The sequence below is a fragment of the Microcebus murinus genome, chromosome 6 (assembly GCF_040939455.1).
Source record: "Microcebus murinus isolate Inina chromosome 6, M.murinus_Inina_mat1.0, whole genome shotgun sequence".
Classification (NCBI taxonomy): Eukaryota; Metazoa; Chordata; class Mammalia; order Primates; family Cheirogaleidae; genus Microcebus; species Microcebus murinus.
This window is the reverse complement of record NC_134109.1, coordinates 73,695,101-73,717,650: the sequence shown is the minus strand read 5'-3', so window position 1 is coordinate 73,717,650 and position 22,550 is coordinate 73,695,101. Positions and strand designations below refer to the sequence as shown.

General features: G+C 43.2%; 1 protein-coding gene across 5 annotated transcripts in view; it reads left to right on the top strand.

Moving 5' to 3' along the window:
- RYR3 (ryanodine receptor 3) overlaps positions 1-22,550 on the top strand; it is a 505,145-nt gene that overhangs the window by 315,189 nt on the left and 167,406 nt on the right. For all 5 annotated transcript variants that reach the window (XM_076004231.1, XM_076004228.1, XM_076004227.1 and 2 more), the window contains 6 exons: positions 1,642-1,728; positions 2,132-2,358; positions 3,795-4,590; positions 6,662-6,862; positions 11,616-11,718; positions 12,576-12,713. In XM_076004231.1, coding sequence (XP_075860346.1) covers positions 1,642-1,728; positions 2,132-2,358; positions 3,795-4,590; positions 6,662-6,862; positions 11,616-11,718; positions 12,576-12,713 — 1,552 coding nt within the window. The remainder of the gene's footprint in view (positions 1-1,641; positions 1,729-2,131; positions 2,359-3,794; positions 4,591-6,661; positions 6,863-11,615; positions 11,719-12,575; positions 12,714-22,550) is intronic.

Genomic DNA, 22,550 nt, shown 5'->3' with positions numbered 1-22,550 from the left:
TAAAAATTACCACAAATTTAGGGACTTACAATAACATACATTCATTGTACCACAGTTGCTGTGGGTCAGGAATCTGGGCACAATGTAACCAGAGCTCACAAGGCTGCAGTCAAGGTGTCAACAAGGTTGCATTCTTTTCTGGAGCTGAGGATCATCTTCCAAGAGCCCATGGTTGTTGGTAGAACCCAGTTGCTTGTACTTGTAGAACGAATGCCCCGTTTTCATGCTGGCTGCAGCCAGGGGCCACCCTCAGTCCCTCCAGCCCCCTGCCCCTCCCCCTCCCCCGCCCCTTCCCCCAATCACTCGTCACGTGGCCCTCTCATGGGCACAATACACCAGCTTACTTGTCCAAGACCAGCTGGGAAGCCTTCCTCTCCCATCTGCTGAGATAGAGTTTTATATCATGTGCTAATCAAGGGAATGACAGACCCTTCATTTTTGCCATGTTCTGTTTGCTAAAAACAAGACATCAGTTCTAGGGCAGCAGATTATACAATAGGGTCACCTTAGAGCTATGCCCAACAGACCCACCACCCCCTCATTTGTAAGTGGAGAGAATTGCAAGAATTTCCTAGTGTCTGCATTTGCTTCAATGCAAAGGGCTTCAGTTGGTGGAATTGAAGTCTCACTGTGTGAGTAGACTTAAGTCATCTTCTATAGTCCACGGTGACTCCCCCTTGGAAACTGGCCAGCTATGCCTGTAATAAGCTTTGTAGTACGGAATCCAGGGGCTGCTCCGAGTCTGCTCCTCCATCAAAGTGAGCAAATAGTACATAGAGCCCCTGATGTCGTAAGTCAATAAATCCACGTGTCTCATCTGAGCAGCAGCTGGAGGACAATCATTGAATCCTGAACCCTTATTTAAGGACTGGAATCGTAAAGCATGAGAAGGGGCAGAGAGAAGTCCAGAGGAAGCCAGAGAGAAGGAGAGATGTGAGGAGTGGACAGGCTCTGGAGACGGCCTCTCTGTGTTTTTCCAGCAAATTTCCTTTGCCTATTGAGCAGCCGTTCTCAACCAAGGCTTTTGCCCCCCATGGGACCTTTGGCCATGTCAGGAATCCGATGGCTGGTTGTCGAGACGGAGGTGGGGGTGAAGAGTGTTGCTGACGTGTGGTGGATGGGGGGCAGGGGTGCCATTCGATATCCTGTGGTGCATGGCACAGCTCCCCCCACAGAACACTACTCAGCCCAACCTGTCGGGAGTGCCCACCCGATTGAGAAACTGCCGCAGGATCTCCCTGGGTTTGCTTGACCAGTGTTGATTTACCCCCAGAAATAATCCTGAGTCACCACTCCAGCCCCGGTTGTCATCTCCCATGGGCAACCATGGTAAATGACAAGGCTGCCCCTGAACGGGAGTCCTCAGGCTCTGTGAAGAGCAAGGTCACCACACTGCACAGTGTCCAAGGGCAGATACTGCTTTTGGTGGTGAGTTAGCTCCTCCCCTGTGACCTCTTGAGCACCAGAGAAGACTACTAGCTGTATATACCAAGAAAGCACCTGAGATTGTTCAGCCCCAAGTTGAGAGAACATTTACCATGGAGGGCCATGGCGATCTCCACTAATAGGTACCAGGTCTCAGAATTTTTGAGCAGTGGAAAGTGACAGCCCTTGGCAGACTTCTTTTGTTTCGGTTTCCAGGTGGAGCCCAATACCAAAGTATTCCCAGCAGTCTTCCTGCAGCCTACAAGTACTTCTTTGTTTCAGTTTGAACTGGGAAAGCTGAAGGTATGTATCTGTCCCCTCATCTAATGGCCATGACACGAGAGGGCAGCAGTGACCATGAGGGGAAAGTTCCCAGGCCTCAGAAGACGAGAGAATCCCTCTCGTTCCTTATATGCACCCCACCCACAGGCCCCTATGCTTGCCTGTGAAATTCAGATGACAGAACATGCGTTCTTATCTTCCCCTTTTCCTACCCTTTTTGAGTGCTGAAAGAATTAATGCACATATAACCCATTAGTCAAAGTCCCAATTAATGCTGGTAAAGCCCTTAGTGGTCCCCTCAGTACATTTGCCTATCTTTAATTTATTCTAACCATATTGGTTTCCATGGGCGATGCACCCAGCCACTGGGAATCTCGTTATCGCCTGTGTGTCTTCTCCTCTAACGCCTTCCACCTTGCCCCAGAACGCGATGCCCCTGTCGGCGGCCATATTCAAGAGCGAAGAGAAGAACCCCGTCCCGCAGTGTCCGCCTCGGCTGGATGTCCAGACCATCCAGCCCGTGCTCTGGAGCCGCATGCCCAGCAGCTTCCTGAAGGTGGAGACGGAGCGGGTGAGCGAGCGCCACGGCTGGGTGGTGCAGTGCCTGGAGCCCCTGCAGATGATGGCGCTCCACATCCCCGAGGAGAGCAGGTACCGGAGCCCGCCGGGGAGATGGCAGGCCTGGGAGCAGGGCCAGGCGAGACCAGCAGGGAGCTGGGAACACTCTGGGTCCCGCTCAGCCTGGGGTGGCCGCTGGTTTCCCCAGAGCCCCAGTTTCTGTTCTTTCCCTTCCCCACCTTCATTATTCACTCAGAAACAGCAGGAAATGCACTGCGGTATGCCCGCCTCGGGGCCTTTGTTGCAGCTCCTGGTGCCTGGGATCAGGGAGTGTTTCCATGCCTGTAGTTAAAAACCAAGTGGTGACCCTGAAATATGCATTACTTATGACGAGAAGGGGAAGAATGAGGCACACCTAGCTTGACTTGTAGAACCAAGAATTAGGCTCCTGGTCTCCCCTGGAAGTTAAGGGGTTGTCTTGAATTATGGCCTGGATTCAATACCAGTGAAACCACGTTCTGGCTGTGTGGCCTTGGGTGAGTCACTCGTGTACTCTGAGCTTCAGTCTCCTCACTACACAGTGAGAGAAATGCCCACCCAAAGGGTTTCTAGGGGGACAAAGGAAACGGTACAGATAAAATCTAGTATGTACAGTTTCTGTGCATAGTAAGAATTAAGTAACTTGTTGTTGTGGTTATTACTATCCTTTGATCTCTTTGACTAAAAAAGTGGGTAATGAGAAGAGCGTGGAGGTATTTGATACCTGCATAGCTCCCAGCTAGGTGTCAGATCCCAGCAGCAGCAGGACAGGTTAGTGCAGGGTGGAAGCAGAAGACCAGAAGCCCAACCAAGTTAGCCAGTTCCAACAGGCCCTCAGATCCATGATGAGGAGTGAAACAAAATGGAAAATCTAAGCAGAGATTAGAGCTCCACACAAACAAGGGAGTGACACGCAAATAGACCTCTAACATCAGTGAGGAAAAAGCAAATTGGATTACACCAGCCTATTGCAAGTTGGAGAGTGTCTCCTCTCTGGACAAGAGTTCAAGTGTGTTTGTTTTGGGGGAGGGAATGCCCCATATAAGATGGTACATTGGAGATTACAGAGGTGATGTTGATAGTAGACTTTTAGGGGGTTTCCACTATAGCTTCTGAGGGGCTTTTACTTTAGGAAATGGAAGATCCACCTGATCCTACAAATGAGACGACCAAGTCACCACTGTCATGTACCTCGATGTTTTCCTGTTTGAGGGTTTTCTATCTTTCTCTAATGAAGAGGACTTTCCCACTTGGTAACACAGTGTCTTTAAGTCTCCCAGCTTCCGCGAGCCTCGTCGTTAGATGTGGTCGGTTACCAGGAGCTGGGTATGGACCAGAGCTGAGAGAGGATTGATAGCTCACAAAGGAAACTGTGGCAGGGACTCCTCTGTCCTTCTGCCCCCTCTTGCCTTTGTGGGGCTGGGTGAAATCGCTGAATTCTGGTGCGTTCTTCTCCCCATGGCGTGGCTGACTGCCTGTCCTGTCCTCAGGTGTGTGGATGTCCTGGAGCTCTGTGAGCAGGAGGACCTGATGCAGTTCCACTACCACACGCTACGGCTGTACAGCGCCTTGTGTGCCCTGGGAAACAGCCGGGTGGCCTACGCCCTGTGCAGCCACGTGGACCTCTCCCAGCTCTTCTACGTCATTGACAACAAGTACCTCCCCGGCCTCCTTCGATCGGGTTTCTATGACCTGCTCATCAGCATCCACCTGGCCAACGCTAAGGAGAGGAAGCTGATGATGAAGAACGAGTACATCATCCCCATTACCAGCACGACCAGGAATATCCGCCTGTACCCTGATGAGTCCAAGAGGCACGGACTGCCCGGGGTGGGCCTGAGAACGTGCCTCAAGCCAGAGTTCCGGTTCTCCACCCCTTGCTTTGTCACGACCAGTGAGGAGCACCAACAGCAGAGCCCCGAGATCCCCTTGGAGACCCTCAAGACGAAGGCACTGAGCATGCTGACAGAGGCGGTGCAGTGCAGCGGGGCCCACATCCGGGACCCTGTTGGAGGGTCCGTGGAGTTCCAGTTTGTGCCCGTGCTGAAACTCATCGGAACCCTGCTGGTCATGGGGGTGTTTGATGACGACGATGTTCGGCAGATCCTCCTCCTGATCGATCCCTCTGTGTTTGGGGAGCACGGCGGGGAGGCGGAGGAGGGAGCAGAAAAGGAGGAGGTGACCCAGGTGGAGGAGAAGGCAGTGGAGGCTGGAGAGAAGGCCAGCAAGGAGGCTCCCATCAGAGGCTTGTTGCAGACACGCTTACCAGAGTCCGTCAAAGTGCAGGTAACTCTGGGCAGCAAAGACGGTGTCCTGGGAAAGGGCTGGGAGGGAGAGAGTGCAGCCCAGTTTGAGGCTGGGCCTGTGAACACAGACCTCTGCCTGCTGCTGAAAGAGTGCGGCAGAGATGCTCAGAGAAAGGGTGCGTGGGTGGGGGGGGGTGCTTGTTTCTGGCATGGAATGCACTCCCTGATTCTCCCCAAGCCAAAATGAAAATACTAATGCCTATCCATAAGGCACATGCTTTAGAATTGTTTTTCTGGTACCAGTGATGGGTTTGCCCTGATCTTATCTCTTTCCCTTTGGGATGCAAGGGCCCATTTGTGAGATAGCTGTCTGGAGATGGGGAGGAACGTTTGGCTATGGGATAAAATAAAAGAGCCAGCTCATAGTGTCATAGCACCCATCACCTGCTCTCATCACCTGCCGGGCTCTGACCACCCAGCTGACATGGACCTGTGTGGATAATATTTGCATGACCACCATCCCAGCTAAGGAGGACAGACATGCTTTTAGAGGTACCATCTAGAACTTGCCTAAACCCTAGGCTTTTCAGATGTAAGTTGGCATGAGCAGTGCGCTAAGGATGAGAACTTTTGTCTTCTGGGCCCTGAGGAAAGAGAGATGAAAATGAATAGAACAGTCTGTCCCAGTGGGGTGATCCTGGCACAGCCATCCCTGGCTTCCAGTTTCTGCTCCTCAGCTGTTTGCTGGCCATGTGAACTTGCCAGCTCAGTAGCTGATCAGAGGCTTAGCTTTCTTATTTGTAAAATGTGGATAATATAATAAAATATATGAAAAATATTTTTATAAAATGTTTTATCACAAAATGTACTATAGTAATCTACAGTAGATACTTTCTTATCTAGTGTGATGAATTTCGTAGGTGGCCCATCAAAATATTGAGTATAGAGGAGAAGCATAACAAATTTTACAAATGCACTTTAAACATTTTATTAAAATATGCTAAAATGTGCCATTCTGATGTAAGGCCAAGGTCTTTTTTTTAATGTGAGTTTCCTAACTGATATGTGGAACCCTTTCTTTTGCATATATGATGGCTGTGGCATACCATCTACAATTGCCAGTTTGGGAGTTTTTAAAGTAGACTTTGATTTAGAGGTAGTTGCAAAGCAACCTGAGTGTGGAATGCTTCTAGATTTTTCAGCTTTCCCCCAATTTTTTCTAATTGTTTTACATCCCACTTTATCTATTTTATCTTTTATGGCTGAGTTTCTTAGTCATCCAACTTAGTTTTCCTACTTCCTCGGTTTGTATCATTTTTAATTAAATGGTATAATTATAATCACAAGTGTGGCAGACATATGCTTTGGGTCCTGGTTCACCTGGCAGGAGAAGGGGTGCACATTTGCCAGAGCGTCCCGCTAGGTGAGAGCGCACCACGCACCAGCAACAGCTGGCATCTGTCTGTACCCAGACAGACTGGAGAGCATCCTCTGATCACATGAGGTGGTTAAGTGGAGGCGGGTTAATAGAATTTCTGCTTTTAAAAACTATCAGGAACACACTGAGGATTAAAGAAGATAAAACACGTCAAATGCTTGGCAAAGTGTCTGGCAAAGAGTGCTTGGCGGTTATGGCCACTGTTATTATTAGTATAAATTGTAATAGTGCTAAGATTAGTAATAATAATAGTTCAAAGAGCAGATCACAGAAAAACAGTGCACATCAACCAAAAAACAATGAAAGATGGGAAGGGAAACAAACATGTCGAAAGGGAGACAGTGCTCACGTGCATGATTTGATGCTGGTTTTTGTACTGAGCTTCCTGGGAAAACATTTTCTTAGACTTGCTATTCTCCCTCTCTCCCCACAGGCAGATTTATTCTATCTTTAATGAGCTAAGTTTTTGAGTGTTGCTTTGGCCTTAATAGTGAAGAGTTAGTCTCTGTGTTCAGGCTGACTTGGATTCAAGTAATAGCTCCTTGGTTACTGTGTGACACCGGACAGGTTCCTTTAATTGTCCAAGTCAAGTGTTGTCATCTGCAAAATGGGTATGCTAGCAGCCTCACTGAAGTACATGAACTGTTATTATAAATGTATACTTCTTTTGCAGATGTGTGAGCTCCTCAGCTATCTCTGTGACTGTGAGCTACAACACCGAGTGGAGGCCATCGTGGCATTTGGTGACATTTATGTCTCCAAGCTACAGGCAAATCAGAAGTTCCGCTACAATGAGCTCATGCAGGCCCTGAACATGTCTGCAGCCCTGACTGCTCGGAAGACCAGGGAGTTCCGCTCACCCCCACAGGAGCAGGTGAGAGTCCCTTCCTGAGCTTCCATCCAATTTCTGCAGAAGAACTTGAAACCTACAGAGCAGGGCACATGAAACCTTTATGATATCTGGGGCAGCCTCAAGAACTGTGGAAGATTAAAAGACCCACTACAATATCAGTAGATAGGCCTAGTCCTTTGCTAATGACAGCTGAGGAATATGTGCCAATTATCCTGGGTGGGAACATAACCCTTGCTGAACTGAACATGAAGCTTCCTTCCTTCCCCCACCCTCCTCTACCAACACCTCTGGGTCAAGCACCAGGCCACTGTTGGGATGCACTTGTCACTCAGCAAGTATCCACCACTCAAAAGGAGTGTATCCACCAACCCTTCTAGAAGTCACTACCTCTCCATCAGAGACCGACAGAATGTGGTCAGGAGAGTTGGTGCACGACCTTTCCGATCTAATGTGTCTAAACTCCCCTGCCCAGTGGCTGCAGCCCTCTTGCAAAGCCGCCTCAGCCCATGGAGCCTGAATAAGAAGTCTCAGCAAGCGAGTTGTCCTTTGTATTGTGTTGTATTCATTTTTTGCAGAACCCCACCTTGTGGCCAACCTTACTCAGATGGGAAGTCTTCTTTGAGAAGAATCAAAACCCTTATGAGGGCCAGGCATGGTGGCTCATGCCTGTAATCCTAATACTCTGGGAGGCCAAGGCAGGTGGATTGTTTGAGCTCAAGAATTCGAGACCATCCTGAGCAAGAATGAGACCCCGTCTCTACTAAAAATAGAAAGAAAATTACTTGGACAGATAAAAATACATAGAAAAAATTAGCTGGGCATGGTGGAGAATGCCTGTAGTCCCAGCTACTCAGGAGGCTGAGGAAGGATCACTTGAGCCCAGAAGTCTGAGATTGCTGTGAGCTAGGCTGATGCCATGGCACTCTAGCCCAGGCAACAGAATGAGACTCTGTCTTTAAAATAAAATAAAATAAAATAAAACAAAACAAAACCCTCATGAGAAACTTCTAAATGAGGAAGGGACATCTTGTAGAATAATAACTTCCATTTTTTCCCACTGCTTAGCAGCTCACTTAGACCCTGCTGGCTAGTTGATTACTGCTTCCTAAGTATTCAAAAGAGAAGACAGATCTTTAAATGAATAAATTAGTTTGCTGCCTCTGAAACTAGATCTTTGGATCTAATATATGTGTAACAAGCAGCCTGTCCATGAAGGTTGTCAGTATAATTACCACCATTTTATATTGGCACAACTACACAACTTTATCCAGTTACTTTCCTAACCTATTTTATAGGATGTGGATATTCATATTGGCTTAAAAATGAACCAATGAACCACATAGCTTAGTGTTTAAAACATTTTCTTAAATGATACTGGCCTTGCTAAAGACCAGGCAAAACTCATCATTCCTTCATTAGATGCAAAATGAGAAAGCCCTTTGGGTTGGCTGGAATAGATCATTTGTACCACACCAAATGCACAAATGTGCTGTTCTCACCAAGAATTATTCTTGAAGGCTTTTGAAATGTTGTCAAGCTTGCTTTTAGACTGGCAGTAGATCTGAATGTTCCCCCTTTCACTGAGCAAATGCCAGCTTGCTCTTTCACATGTATTTGTGAATATTGGGTAGGCAGAACGATGGGGTGATGTCGTGGCTATTGGCTTCAGACCGGGGCTCCCGTTCTGGCTCCCCATTGTTCACTGTGTGGTCATGACCACGTGACCTCTGTGCCTCAGTTTCTTCAGCTGCAAAACACAAATGGTGTTTGCATCTTCCTCCCAAGGTTCTTGCAAGGATCCCATGAGATATTCGTTTTAGTGTTAGAGTTATTTGAAGTTGCCTCATGCCATGTTCTGTGACCTTCCATCAGTGACCCAGTGAGTGAGTGCCCACAGAGATGTTCTCTGCCATCTCTTTCACCCAATCCTGGCTGGGTGAGATGCTGTCCATGTGGATGTTGCTCTTGGTCCTAGCTCTCAGGAGGACAAAGTTAGCTCCCATCCTTCCCTTCCTAGATGCCTCTACACCTTGTCTTCTGCCATTCCCAGGGCCTGCCATCCCCTCCTGCTTCAGTATTCTAAACAATCCTCTGAGCAATCATTTCAGAAGTCAGTAACTCAAGAAATTCTTCCCTAATGTATGAGATCAGTGATCTTTGAGCAGGTATCAGAATCAGTGATGCAGATTGCCTTGTCCCACTCCTAAGGTTTCTAATTCAGTAGGTCTAGGGTGAGGCCCAAGCATTTGCACTTTTAGCAAATTTCCAAGTAATGCTGATGCTGATGGTCTAGGAATAAAATGAAAGAAGGGACACTAACTGCTGTGAACCTTGGCTGTCCTGGCTGCCACCCCTCCCAGAGTATTTACCTCTAGAAGGTACCTACCCATGGAATTCTCAACAGAAAGAAGAATTTAATGTCATCCAAGGATATCAAATGTAATGTCATCAAGGATTTAGATCAGTTTCAGAAGACAGCAATGAAGAATCACTTGGAAAACAGGATACATGAGAATTAGAATTTTAAAGTGGTGATATCCTTCTACAACCTTTGAAGAGAAAAATAGAGATTTTTTTTCAGCCTATAGCCAGAGAGTATTCAGAGAGATGAAAAAAACATTGGGGGATATAGCTAAGTATAAAATAAGGTAGAACTAAGATTAATCTCATAGGTGTTGGCGAAGTAGCCAAGCATGGTCAGCCAGCCTTTCACTTCCAAGAGTTCATTAAAGGGCATGACCTGCACAGGAAATTCAGCTCATTCCAGCTTTTGGTTTATGCCCTACAAGCAAATAGGCTCCTGCTTCCTGAGTATTCTACCAAAGAAAAAGTCTTTTGGTAAAAAAATTAGTTTTCTGACTCTGAAACCACATCTTCATATCTTATAATGTTTTTATTTAATCAACAACCTATCATTATATGTTATTGATATAATTACCATAATTTAACACCGTGGAACAGCTACAAAAATGACTTTTCCAACCTGTTTTATGTATGGATGGTATTTTCTTACAAACGATTCCTCTGCCTACTTCCAAAAAAACTGACTTGCAACAGAAGCTCAATTTGAGTAAGATTCTTCCTAACAACATTAAATAAAGTTCGTAGCTTAATAGGAGATTGTAAATTTTTCCAACCTAGAAATCCTAAACAGAGTTTGGTTTATTCTGGCTGATGCAGCAAAAAGGACAAGATTATCTCTAGTGACTTCTTTAGTCCCTCCAGATGTTCACTGACCTGAGGTCATGGGCCTATGCCAAGAATTCAGAGATCCAGGAACCTGGGTGGGAAATGAAAGACAGCTTTAATTCACTAATCTCTGACAGCATTTCTTTTAATTTTTAATGTAGGCAGCAAAACAAATTCCTGACTTTAGCACCAACAGAAATTGCACCGTTTTTTCATTATCACATCACAGTGGTTACAGTATCTAGAAATACCATTTACATGAATTACGACTACTTCAAGATCACAGTGGCTCTGAGACCTGCCACTATATGTTCTTTTTAATCTAATGAGTTAATAAAGAAGTACATATGCTACTGTGCCACAAATTTGTTTTTTATGATTTTGTTAACTGTATTCCAATATAATTGCTTCTTTGTAGTCCTATATATTTTATGTATTTAAAATATTAATCTGAGAAGCAATCCATGGGTTTTACCACAATGTCAGAGGGACCCATGGCACAAAAACTGTTAAGAATCCCTGAGACAAAACCATAAAAGAAAAAATAACAAATTGACTGTGAAACATAAATGTACATAGCAGAAACAAAACAAAAACCCTATAAACAAAATTAAAAGCTCACTGAAAACTGGGAAATATACTTGGAGAATCTATTACAAAGAGTTAAAAATCTAGAGGTGTACAAAGCACTCAAGCACTCAGTTGTCTTTTTAAAAGACAATTACCCAATAGAAAAATGGAGGAAGGACATGGATGGGAAATTTATAAAATATGAAATAAAATTGGTCTTTCTGTGTGAAAAAACAAAGTTCAATCTCACCAGTTAAGTTTACAGTAAAGCAACAGGGATATGACATTTTTCACCCATTAAATTGGAAAATATTTGAGAATGTGTTAATTCTCATTACTGTAATGAAGATGGTAAAGTACTACTACTCTTGTATCAATTTGGTAATAAGTCAAATTATTGTGAGCTTTCTGGAGGGCAATTTGGCAATTCATATCAAAAAACCATTAAAATATGTACACCTCTTGCTCCAGTCCTTTCCCTCCTGGGAGTTTACCCTAAGAAAATGATCAGAGATGCAAACAAAAACTATTTTAAAGGAAATTCAAACCACTTATGGAAACAAATATAACAGAATAATTTAACATAAATTATTATTCATCCATATGATGAAACACATTGTACCTGTTAAAAATTAAATTAAGGAAATAAGAAAATATTCAAGATAAATTAAATGGAAAACTCTGGTTTTTAAAAAGTATGTCTAGAATATCCCAAGCTATGTGTGTATATAGATAAAACCTGGAAGATAGTAACTAAAATATTAACAGTGGTTATCTTGAGGTGGTGGGATCACAGTGAATTTTCTTTTTTAGGTATACTCCAAATTTTGTGCAATTAATAATTTACTTTTAGAAAAAGCCAAAGCTACTTTTAAATGTTGGCCACTTTTACCAAAAAAAAAAAAAAAATTAAGTAAAATTTGTGAAGGCTGTTAGGTGTCTTGTCTAAAGCAGGATCTGATCTCCCTTGACCAAACTAAGATCCAACTAGGTGTTCTTCTCTTGCCCTTCAAAGATCAACATGCTTCTTAACTTTCAACTGGGAGAGAACTGCCCCTGCCCAGAGGAGATCCGGGAGGAGCTATATGACTTCCATGAGGACCTTCTCCTTCACTGTGGTGAGCTTCTGAGAGAAAATTCTGTTCCTGGTTCCTTCATTAGAAAGCTATTAGGTGGGGTGGGAAGGCATTTTGGGATCTAAAATTGTAATACTATTGTTCAAGAGGTGAATATCCTAACTACTTGTGTCAGAGAAAATACTGGAAATAACCCTGGCAGAATATGTGACTAAAATTCCTTCTGCCTAGAAAAGACTTTTCTGATATATGGAGAGGAAATAGGGTCTCTAGAGAAAGAAGATAGATAACTGATCCTTATATACACCTCACCCAATTTGTTTAAAGTTAAATGGTTGGGACTTGCTGCTCTCAGCTGAGCCAAGATTGTGATCTCTTTTTCTTTTTAGCTATTGTGGGGTGTGCATGTGTGTGTTTGTGTGTGTGTGTGTGTGTGTGTATGTGTGTAATAACTTCCGCCCTTAGTGATTCTAAGCCAGCAATCAAAGTGAATCAAAGGGACTTTGATGCATATCTTCTGGTTTTAAGTGGCTCTCAGCATTTGTGCTGCTTGTACATGGGTAAATTGAGTAATATATGGGTAACTGATGACATTTCATTTGAAATAGCTCAATGTTAACTTTCTTTCTGGAGACCCTAGAGCCCTTTTGGAGTATAAATTAGAAAAAAATTACATTTTGCGGTTGAAATTACTCGATGTCCTTGTAGACAACAAATCACTTGTTTTGTTTAAAAAAAAAAACTTCCCAAAAGATATAATTGTAGGTAAATATTTATGAGAGGCTTCCTGTAGTGTTTTTAGAAAATTCCAGAAGAATGGAAAGCAGTTTTTTAAAATTCTAACACATGGTAGTTCCATGTACTGTTTGGGATTTTCACTCTGTTCTGTGGCTTGCTAGGGGTTCCCTTGGAGGAAGAGGAAGAAGAGGAGGAGGACACCTCCTGGACAGGAAAACTGTGTACCCTGATGTGTAAAATCAAAGGCTCACCTGAGCCAGAAAAGGAGCAGCCAACAGAGGAGGAGGAGAGATGCCCTAGTAAGTGACACTTCCTTTTCATGATGGCGCTCTCAACACTGTGCTCCTCTAGGACCTTAATTAAGGTAATTGGCTTTCTAACAAATACTGTAAGACACATATGGGCTGCTTAACTTCAAAGCATCTGGAAATTATAATCACTGGTAGTTATCATTATGTCTTTTGGCCTCTGCCTGTCTTTTGATTGAAGGAACTTTCAGACTCTTCTGAAACCTGATAGATGGATCACTAGGTATCTGATCTTGTTGCCTGTCTACTTTAGAAATGCCTGTAAACAGATTTCTGTTCTTCTTTCATTTGTTTTCACAATCTTCCTCTTTTAACTATGTCATCATTTCTGTCACTTCCATTCATGGTTCCTTAGCATTGAAAATTGCCCCAGGGAAGAAATAAAATAATAGTAAAAGAGGGTTTATAAAGGAAATAGGATGTAGGGTTTATTCACCAAGGCAGAGAGTTTTGGGATTTGGGCTATGATTTTGATAATGCGGCATCCTAGAGAACTTTGACCTTCTATTTTTCAGCAATGCCAAGACTTGTCCAGATTCATCTCTCTGATCCTTATACTATAAATGACTCTTACCATTTTGACCCATGTTGAGCTTGTTTCATATCATAATTTGTTCTGCAGGGCAGTAGGCTGTCTCTAAGCCATTAGCATTTCAAAAGGAAGATTGTCTTGAGTATTACATATCATCAGTCTTCTCCTTGGTAAAGATTCAGCAAATTTATCATTTGTCTTAAAAAAGAGGAATTTCTCAGGCTTAATATAGTTGCCTTTTATGTTGTTTCCTGTTCCTATCTATCTTGGAACACACTTTCAAGTCATAGACTAGAGCAATTGACTGTCAAGATAGGATTGGTTTGTCTGAAGACACTACTTTGGGTTCATACATCTTATTGCCCTTTATATTGACCTGTCATCTTTGTCAGAATATCCCTGAGGGGATTGAATCACCACCATTTATCAGCAGAAGCGTTGAAGCCTCTGGCAGAGTATATGGGGACCTGGCACTGCCAACCCTTGATCGGTCCTATCAGTCACCATGGAAAGGGTGTGTCTTTGGTGAGAATGTGCCAGGAGGATTCTAAAGCAAAAAAAAAAAAAAAAAATTGAGTTCAGACTCCCTTTGTGGTTACTGCCAAAACATAACTAAAAATAGGCTGAGCTGACCCATATGTCTCTCATATTGCCTGCTGAGAGTCTGTTTTGAAAGTAGATGCTTCCTTCCAACCTTCTAACAGAGAGTCTGTCATGGCTGAGAGTCCTACAAGGTGACCATTTCATGTGAGGTAAATGGAGTCAGTAAATGAAGTACTTACCTACCTCTATGAAGTTTCCATAATACTAAGAATGGTGTTCAGGTGCCATGAATAGTGATCTTTAGCTCTGCTCCCTCCATCCTCAGGCAGATAGACCATGTTCTGTCTGTTTTGGTAGAACATGCGTACCAGAGAGGCCAACACAGCATGGGATTCTGTGTCTTCATTCCATGCTGCTCCCCTTCCACAGGTGGAATTATGAGAGGTCCAAGCTTTATGTCATAGTGTTCTGTCCTGGGATCCCAGAAATATAGGAGACGGTCAAGGTGGTCACACATGTCTGGTTATCAGCATATGGTGTCCCTGCTGGATGTTCTGGAGATGTGGATTCCCTCACTCAGGTGACATTTCAAGATAAATTTTGGGGAATGGTTTAGCCACCACCACCACCACCACCACCCACAAATTGTTTTTAATATGATCAAATGGGAGTAGTGTTTATGAATGAAATGCATAGCCAGGTGCAATAAGGGTCAAAATCCTAATTTGAAAATTATTGGTAACAAAATTAAAATTATTGGTAACTAAAATATTGGTAATTAAAAATTATTGGTAACTCTGTCCAATCTGATTTTTCTTACCCTTGCGTTTGATAAAATAACAAAAGTGTAGATAATAACATTCTATAGTGAATTGACAACTTACCAAACACCTCACACATGTGTTAGTTTACTGTTATTAGTTTTTTTTTCACTTCTCTGCTGTGTAGTTGAGGGAAATAGGATTCAAAAGAATTAAGGGATATTTGTTCATTTATTCTTTTCATCCTTATCTGGTTCCAGAAAAATTTCCAGATTTTGCGCCCAGCCCAAGGTAACTAAAATGAGAAAAGCTGTGACTTGAACTCTCATCTTCTAAGTCTTCACTATACCTTAAAGCATGCCAAATAACTTACTAGCATCTTTATCATAAGCCCAAACACAAATACATATAGAATGGTCTTTAAAAATCATTATCCTTTTATCTTGCTTACTATATCTGTGAGATAACTGTGTACTGTGACTCATTATTATAACAATGAATAGTACAATGTAGTAGTACTCAATGTAGAAAGTCTTAACCAAATTCAGTTTTAACATTTCAAAATTTGCCAAGCCAAAGATCTGAGCAGTTTTCTGAAAAGGTAGTGGTGAGCCCACCCTGCAATTTATCCTTTGTGAGAGGCTAGAATTGGCCAGATGACCTGCAAGGAAACCATATTTTTTTCTAGAAAAGAGGGACAAACAATATCCTGAAACTCTGAGAATTCTGCTAGCTGGCTCAATGTTAGACGAATTTGCCTAAATTAACTCTACACCGTATTGTCAATGAAGGCTGTTACCATATTATCAAAGGATAATAAAGAAGTAAAAGAATCTAATGTTAACAGCTCACCATACTAAGTCACATCTTTTTTTCATATCCCAATGCAGAAAACTCCCTAGAAAATCTTGTACCTAGATTTAACTCTAGACCAGTACTTTTCACACACCACAGTTTAAGCAAGTATTCCTTGAATGTAAATGTGTAGCCACTGAGCTCTTCCTCTAGAAGAGGCCAGCCAGCTATTTCTGCTAAATTTTAAAATAAACAAAATGAAATCACTCTTGAAAATTTTCACACCTGTAAAATTTTACAGATAAAATTTGATGCATTCCTGATCTCTGTCATTCACTAAATACTTTCCCCATGGGAAGTTTTTTTCAAATCATCATCTTTCTATGAAGAAATGTCCCAAGGGGTATTACATGCTCTTGAATGATGTAAGGACAGGAGAAGGAAGCTCCCCGATGGCATCTCGTCTCTATTCTTAGAAGCCTGTAATGACCAATTGCAATTCAGCTTTGGGTGGCAAAAATTAAGAACTGGGTCGTGAGTGATGTGATGGAGTCCATCTGAAGAAAGTGAACATCACTCTTCTGTCTTTTGCCCTGTGCTGTTTGCCATAGAACACTAACTCCCACAGAGCTGAGTAGGCACTCTTGACCTTGAATAGCACCTGCTCTCCCCTGCCACTGTTCTTCTGATGAAGACCAGAACTAGAGATAACCCTGGAGGTGACCTTAAACCATCAAGCCTCAAAGCTGCTACTTGTGTCAGCTCTTACCTAGTCACTGAATGGCTCAAAAGCCCTAGACAAAAATTCTCCACCAGCTAAATGCTGCAGCTTATTTAGTGCTAAGGAGGAGAAAATGTCTACTGTTCGCCCCCAAAATAAACCCTGAGCCTCCAACACAGATACTCATATGCAAAGTAAAATAACTTGGTAATAGGTACACCTACAGAGCTCAGGCAATGTTTCTAAACCTCTTCTCTAAAATCTCTCCAAACAGCCTCTTCTTAAGACACACACAAACACAGATATGTTCCCCATGACATCTTTCTTTCAACCTATTCCTCCTGCCCCAGCCATATCGTGGACTTCCTGACAGTGTGTGCATGACTTTCCACCTTCTGTGGGCTGTCTTGATGCAGGGAGCATGTCGTCTCGTTTCCACATCCAGCCTGGGGGCATAAATCTTTGACCTCCAACTGCATGTTATTCACTTGAGGAGGCTCATCAAGGTGAAGAAAACAGGGACCTTACAGACAAGGGAGGAAAAGTGCATGGGCAAGCAACTCAATACCATGAGGTCAGATGTACTCTAATAAAAGTGCAGACAAAATACAGCAGCTGGCCAGAGGAGGGGAGTGGGCAAGTGTTCATAAAGAACATGGATGGGTAGATAAAAGAAGACAGGAAAAACATTTTTAATGGACAAAAGCTGCTTCAACAAAGAAACTCAGTATCTAGAGGTCAGATGTACTCTAATAAAAGTGCAGACACAATACAGCAGCTGGCCAGAGGAGAGGAATATACGTGACCTTACAGACACGGGAGGAAGAGGGCATGGACAAGCAAAGGCCTGGTGGCAGAAAAATTCAGGTCATCTACAAGAGTGGTGGCAAATTGAGATTGACTGAATTGTAAAAGGAATAGAATGAAATATTATGGGGGAAAAAATAAGGTGGTGTTAGAACATAGAATATATTGCGAAAAAATCCAATGGTTAAACTATATTCAGTCTTAAGAGTGTTATTATTTGTTATACCCATGCATTTGATAATACTTGGTCTTGCAATCGTCAGGGAGGGTGTCAACATTTACAGGCTACTCACTTTATCCCGAGCATTGCCTGAAGCACTTCTATAAATATTACCTCGTTTAATTCTCACAAGAACTATATGTAGTAGACAATTTTATTCCTATTTTACAACTGAAGAAACTGAAGTAAATAACAGATTAAGTAACTTTCCCGAATCACACAGTGGTGGCATAAAAATTCAAACTTTTATCAACCTGCATTGAATTCCCATCCATATTATTTATATTATATAATAACATCCTGCCCCCTGTAGGTAATTGCTATGAAAGATTCTTGAAGACTAAATCAATTATTAATGTACTCAGGAAATTATAAGCAAGGGCTCTGGAGTTTAGGCTGCCTGGTTTTAAATTCTTGCTCTGCCACATAATATCTGTGAGACTGAGCATATGATAGCTTCTCCATGTGTCAGTTTCCTCATCTATAAATATTTACCTTGTTGGGTTGATGTAAGCATTAAATTAGTTAACAAATGAAAAGTGTTTAAATATGTGCCTGACACAGGTGACTGACACAAATTTTTGGCTATTAAAATGTTAATCACCTACCATATTGCAGGCACTGTATTAGGCACCAAATTATTTTAGCAAGATAATGGTCTTTTAATTAATAATTTAGTCCTCATGAACCTTTGATGGCTATTGTGGGCAGTGGGGAGACATGCGAGACCCATTAGAATTTCATAGCATCATTTCATTGCTCCAGGTGAGAAATACCAAGGACTTGAGTAGGACTGGTGTGGTAGACAGGACGATGGCCCCCAAAGACATCCACGTCCTGATCCCTAGAACCTGGGAATATGTTATGATAAATGGCAAAGAATAATTTAGATTGCTGATGAAATTAAAGTTGCTAATCAGGAAATCTCTGGCATTATTGGAGTGGACCCTAAGTAATCACAAGGGTCCTTAAAAGTGAGCGAGAGTGACAGAAGAGATCCAGAGAGATACAACAGGAGAAGGGCATGGCTCAGATTTTCCAGAGGAAAGGGCCATGAGCCCAGGAATGTGGGCCACCCCCAGAACTTAGAAAAGGCCAGGAAATGGATTTCCCCTGGAGCCTTTAGGAAGGAATGCCGCCTGCCACACCTTGATTTTAGCCCAGGTCCGGGTCAGACTTCTGATCTATAGAACCATAAGATAGCAAATTTGTGTTGTTTTAAGCCACTAAGATTGTGGTCATTTGTCACAGTAGCAATAGAAAACTAACACAGGTGGCAACAACAAAAAGTGTTTTCTATCAATATGCATAATTGTTATATCTTGGTTGTGAATCATACTTCTCAGGGTGTTGCCTTAGATATCTCCTTAATTGCTGTATGACATTGTACGTTTCCTAACCTCCATGAGCTTCAGGTTGACAATAAAACAGTACTAATACATAAAAATAAAAAAGTGTTTTCTAGATGTCAGACATGTAATAAAGATAGGATTGGCACATCTTGGCAACTGGTTAGAAATGTAAGGAAGAGGAAAGCATTAAATAGAGTCTTATGAATTGGCTGCCTCACTGGTGTAAAAGCAGGGATAGGAATTCATTGTTGTGGGCTCCCAGTCCAGTACTGCACAGTAACAGACGTGTAACACGTATTCTGCGATCTGTGTAATGCATCAGTGTCTGGCCCTCTCTTTTGCTAGGTTGTGTTTTAGTGATGGAGAAGAGGCTGGGGGTGCGGTGGCTCACGCCTGTAATCCTAGCACTGTGGGAGGCTGAGGCGGGGCGGATTGCTTGAGGTCAGGAGTTCGAAACCAGCCTGAGCAAGAGCGAGACCATCTCTACTATAAATAGAAAGAGATTAATTGGCCAACTAATATATATAGAAAAAATTAGCTGTGCATGGTGGCGCATGCCCTGTAGTCCCAGCTACTGGAGAAGCTGAGGCAGAAGGATTGCTTGAGCCCAGGAGTTTAAGGTTGCTGTGAGCTAGGCTGACACCACAGCACTCACTCTAGCCTGGGCAACAAAGCGAGACTCTGTCTCAAAGAAAACAAACAAAAAAAAACAACAGTGATGGAGAAGAGAGCTTGGTTCTCACTCAGGAGTGGGAAAATCTAACATTTACCGAATTATCTACTGTGTGGCAGGTACTGAGCTAGACGCTTCACACTGCCCCATATGATTTTATCCTTACAACAAGCAACTATGGTGAACTCCAGGGTTCCATTTTATGCACTAGACAACCAAGCCTGAGAGTAACCAAAATAATTTGGACAAGGTCTTGCAACAGGTAAGGAAAAGACCAAGATTTGAATCACGTACCGTATCCAGGATGGGTGCTCTCTGCAGAGCACTGCACGGGATGCCAGGGAAAGGGCTGTGAGTTGGAAAAAGAGGGAGACGGAAGCACAGATATTTAGGATCAGTGGAGAGTAGCTTGCCTCATGATCACTTTATTCTCTATATTGAACAGATACAGAAACTAAAAAAAAAAAAAAAAAAAAAAAAAAAATCCAAGCAATTTGATTACTTTCCTGACTTCCTGGCTGAGTAAAAGACAGAGACGCCAGGTCCCCAGGTCCTTTGCTCTGCCATCCCCGCTCCATCTTTATTTCAGAGGCTTCCCTCCCTAACACATCAGCAAACATGCTCTGTCCTTTTTGCTCTTGTCACCGTCATCATCATCATCAGTCATTTAATCGCCTGGATGTTTTCAGAAAGTGATTATGAGGCCGGTTGACTGATTTCAGAAACAACAGGCTAATCCTGTCCCTGTGATGGATGAGGCCCCCTGGGGCTGCGGAGAAGGACTGGCAGAATCGGGCTGCACACGCGACAGTGCAGTGTCGCCGGGGGCTTACAGGGCTGCCTCCAAGAGTTTGGGGGTATCTGGCAGGCAAGAGAGACAGTCCTGCTTCTGTACTTTCCTCTACCCTTGCAGGTGTGGAGGCTCTGGCAAAGGTAGAAAGCCACCGAAATAGGGAAATTTAGAAACAGATTTAGCAGAAATATTCGTCTGCTATGGGGCTGCAACCCAGTCCTGAGAGCCAACTCAGGCTGCCGGACCACGATGATGATTGTGGGGTTCACAGCCAGTGTGGACAGAGTCAGGAGGCTCCGTGTCAGATGCCCCTTCTCCTGGACAGCCCTCACGCTGCTGCCTCAGCAGACCACCTATTTCAGGAACCTAGTTTTGTTTACTAAATTGAAGTATGTCTTTGCCTAGATAAAAATAAATAAATAAATAAATAAAGTGAGGCTTAGGCTAATAAGGGCCATCGCTGTTGGGGAAACTCAGTCCCTGCCACATCTGTTGTCTATTTGCACATGATAATTGCGAGGATTGAATGATCGTTCAGGTGCAGTATTTAGCACAGAGTGCAGGAAGCTCTTCCTAAATGTTAGCTGCTATTATCACAATGACAAGTAGGAGGTTGTTAGCAAGCAGTGTGAACTTTTACCCTTATTACTCAGCTGAGAAAGCCAATATAGAAGGAAACAAGTATGCACACCCAAAAATTAAATCTAGAGCTAGGGTGTGTTCTGCGGCTTGCTGTGGAGCCTGGGGCTGGCCCTGCACCTTCACACGCCTCGGGGTTCTGACAGCCAGGGCCCGTTCATTGTGCCCTGAGGACTGCAAAGTAAAGGGAGCAGTCCTTTCTTGTCATCCAAGAACAATGCTCCAGGTCGTCTTCACAGACTTGTCCTTTTCTTGCAAAGAGCCTTGTGACTTTATTCTCAGTGTTCCCGACAGTGGTATTGTGCTACAAAAATGAGACCAACGTGGTACCTACCACACAGCCTGGGCCACAGAGGCACTGGGCAAGCGGGATTCTCCAAAAGTCTCCTTGGAGTCAGTGGATTTAACTCTCTCCCTGCACCCTTCTCGGGTAACAAGCAGTAGATACTTTGCTACTTTGTAATTCAGACCAGATTTTCAGCCTGGAGGAAGCTGGAGGGCACAGAGTGCAGAGGGCGGGAGGCCTTCCCCAGTAAACCTTCCCCACTAAATCTAGAGGGTGTTATTGTGCCACGTGACCCCACCATAGGAACGTGCCTTTCTCCAGCAGCAATCAGGACAGCCATTGCCACAGCTCATCTCCTCGATGTAAATGATTAGTGGTGTGCAGTGATGCTTTGATAATGGCCACTTACCGTAGTCAATAACCGCTGGAATGTTGAGATTTTATTTTATTTCTTCAACCTCTGGTTTTGCTATTAGGAAAAGCAAGCTGCCTTACATTAAAAATAGGTCATTAAAATGTGGTGGTAAAATTCTTGGTGCTCATCAATTTAACCCGATGAAGCCATAGGCTTTCATTTGCCATTTTAATAAATTAGTGCAACCCTTTTTAGAGCTCAGTGGGTCAGATAGAAATAGAATCTTAGAATATTAAGCCACAGGTGACCTGACTTCATAGAACTAGACAGAGACATAGAGGGTAGGGTGTCTTACCCAACGTGACATAGCCAGAACTAGAACAAAGGACTCATATGCCCTGCCCAGTACTCTTGTTACTATACCACACTTACAGTCATTTTCTTCAACATGAATGTTATATTGCTAATTCTGTTTTATTGGTAAAGAAATCAAGGCTCTGGGAAAGAGAGTAATCTGCACAGCTGAGAGTCAGAAAAAGAACTAAAGCTTTATGATTTTCAGGATTTTATTTCTGAATCCATTTCATGGTTTGTTAAGAGAGCATCGGCCGGGCGCGGTGGCTCATGCCTGTAATCCTAGCATTCTGGGAGGCCGAGGCGGGCGGATTGCTCAAGGTCAGGAGTTCAAAACCAGCCTGAGCGAGACCCCGTCTCTACCATAAAAATAGAAAGAAATTAATTGGCCAACTAATATATATAATATAAAAATCAGCCGGGCATGGTGGCTCTTGCCTGTAGTCCCAGCTACTCGGGAGGCTAAGGCAGGAGGATCGCTTGAGCCCAGGAGTTTGAGGTTGCTGTGAGCTAGGCTGACACCACGGCACTCACTCTAGCCTGGGCAAGAAAGCGAGACTCTGTCTCAAAAAAAAAAAAAAAAAGAGAGCATCGAGACAATATAATATAAATTTAAAGCATTAATGGAGGTAACTATTCTTTGGAGTTTTATGAAGCAATTGAAAGTAAACAGCTCTAAGATGGCAAAGTCAATGGCTTTAGATTCCAGCAGCATAGGTTCGAATCCCAGCCCTGACATTTAATAATTGTGTGATATCAGTATGTTTCAGCTTCCTTGTATGTAAAGTGAGAACGATAATAATTTGTACCTCATGGGGGAAATATAAGGATTCAATAAAATAGTGCTCAATTTAATGCCCTGGTCTGTATACCCCTCAGCTTCGGAAGTGAGTGTGCAAAGTACAGGTCATAAGGACTTCATCTCCACATTTATCATGTCAGATGCTTTCCACAAACAAGCGACAGAGAGCCCGGCTCAGGTAGAGTATCCAGCAGG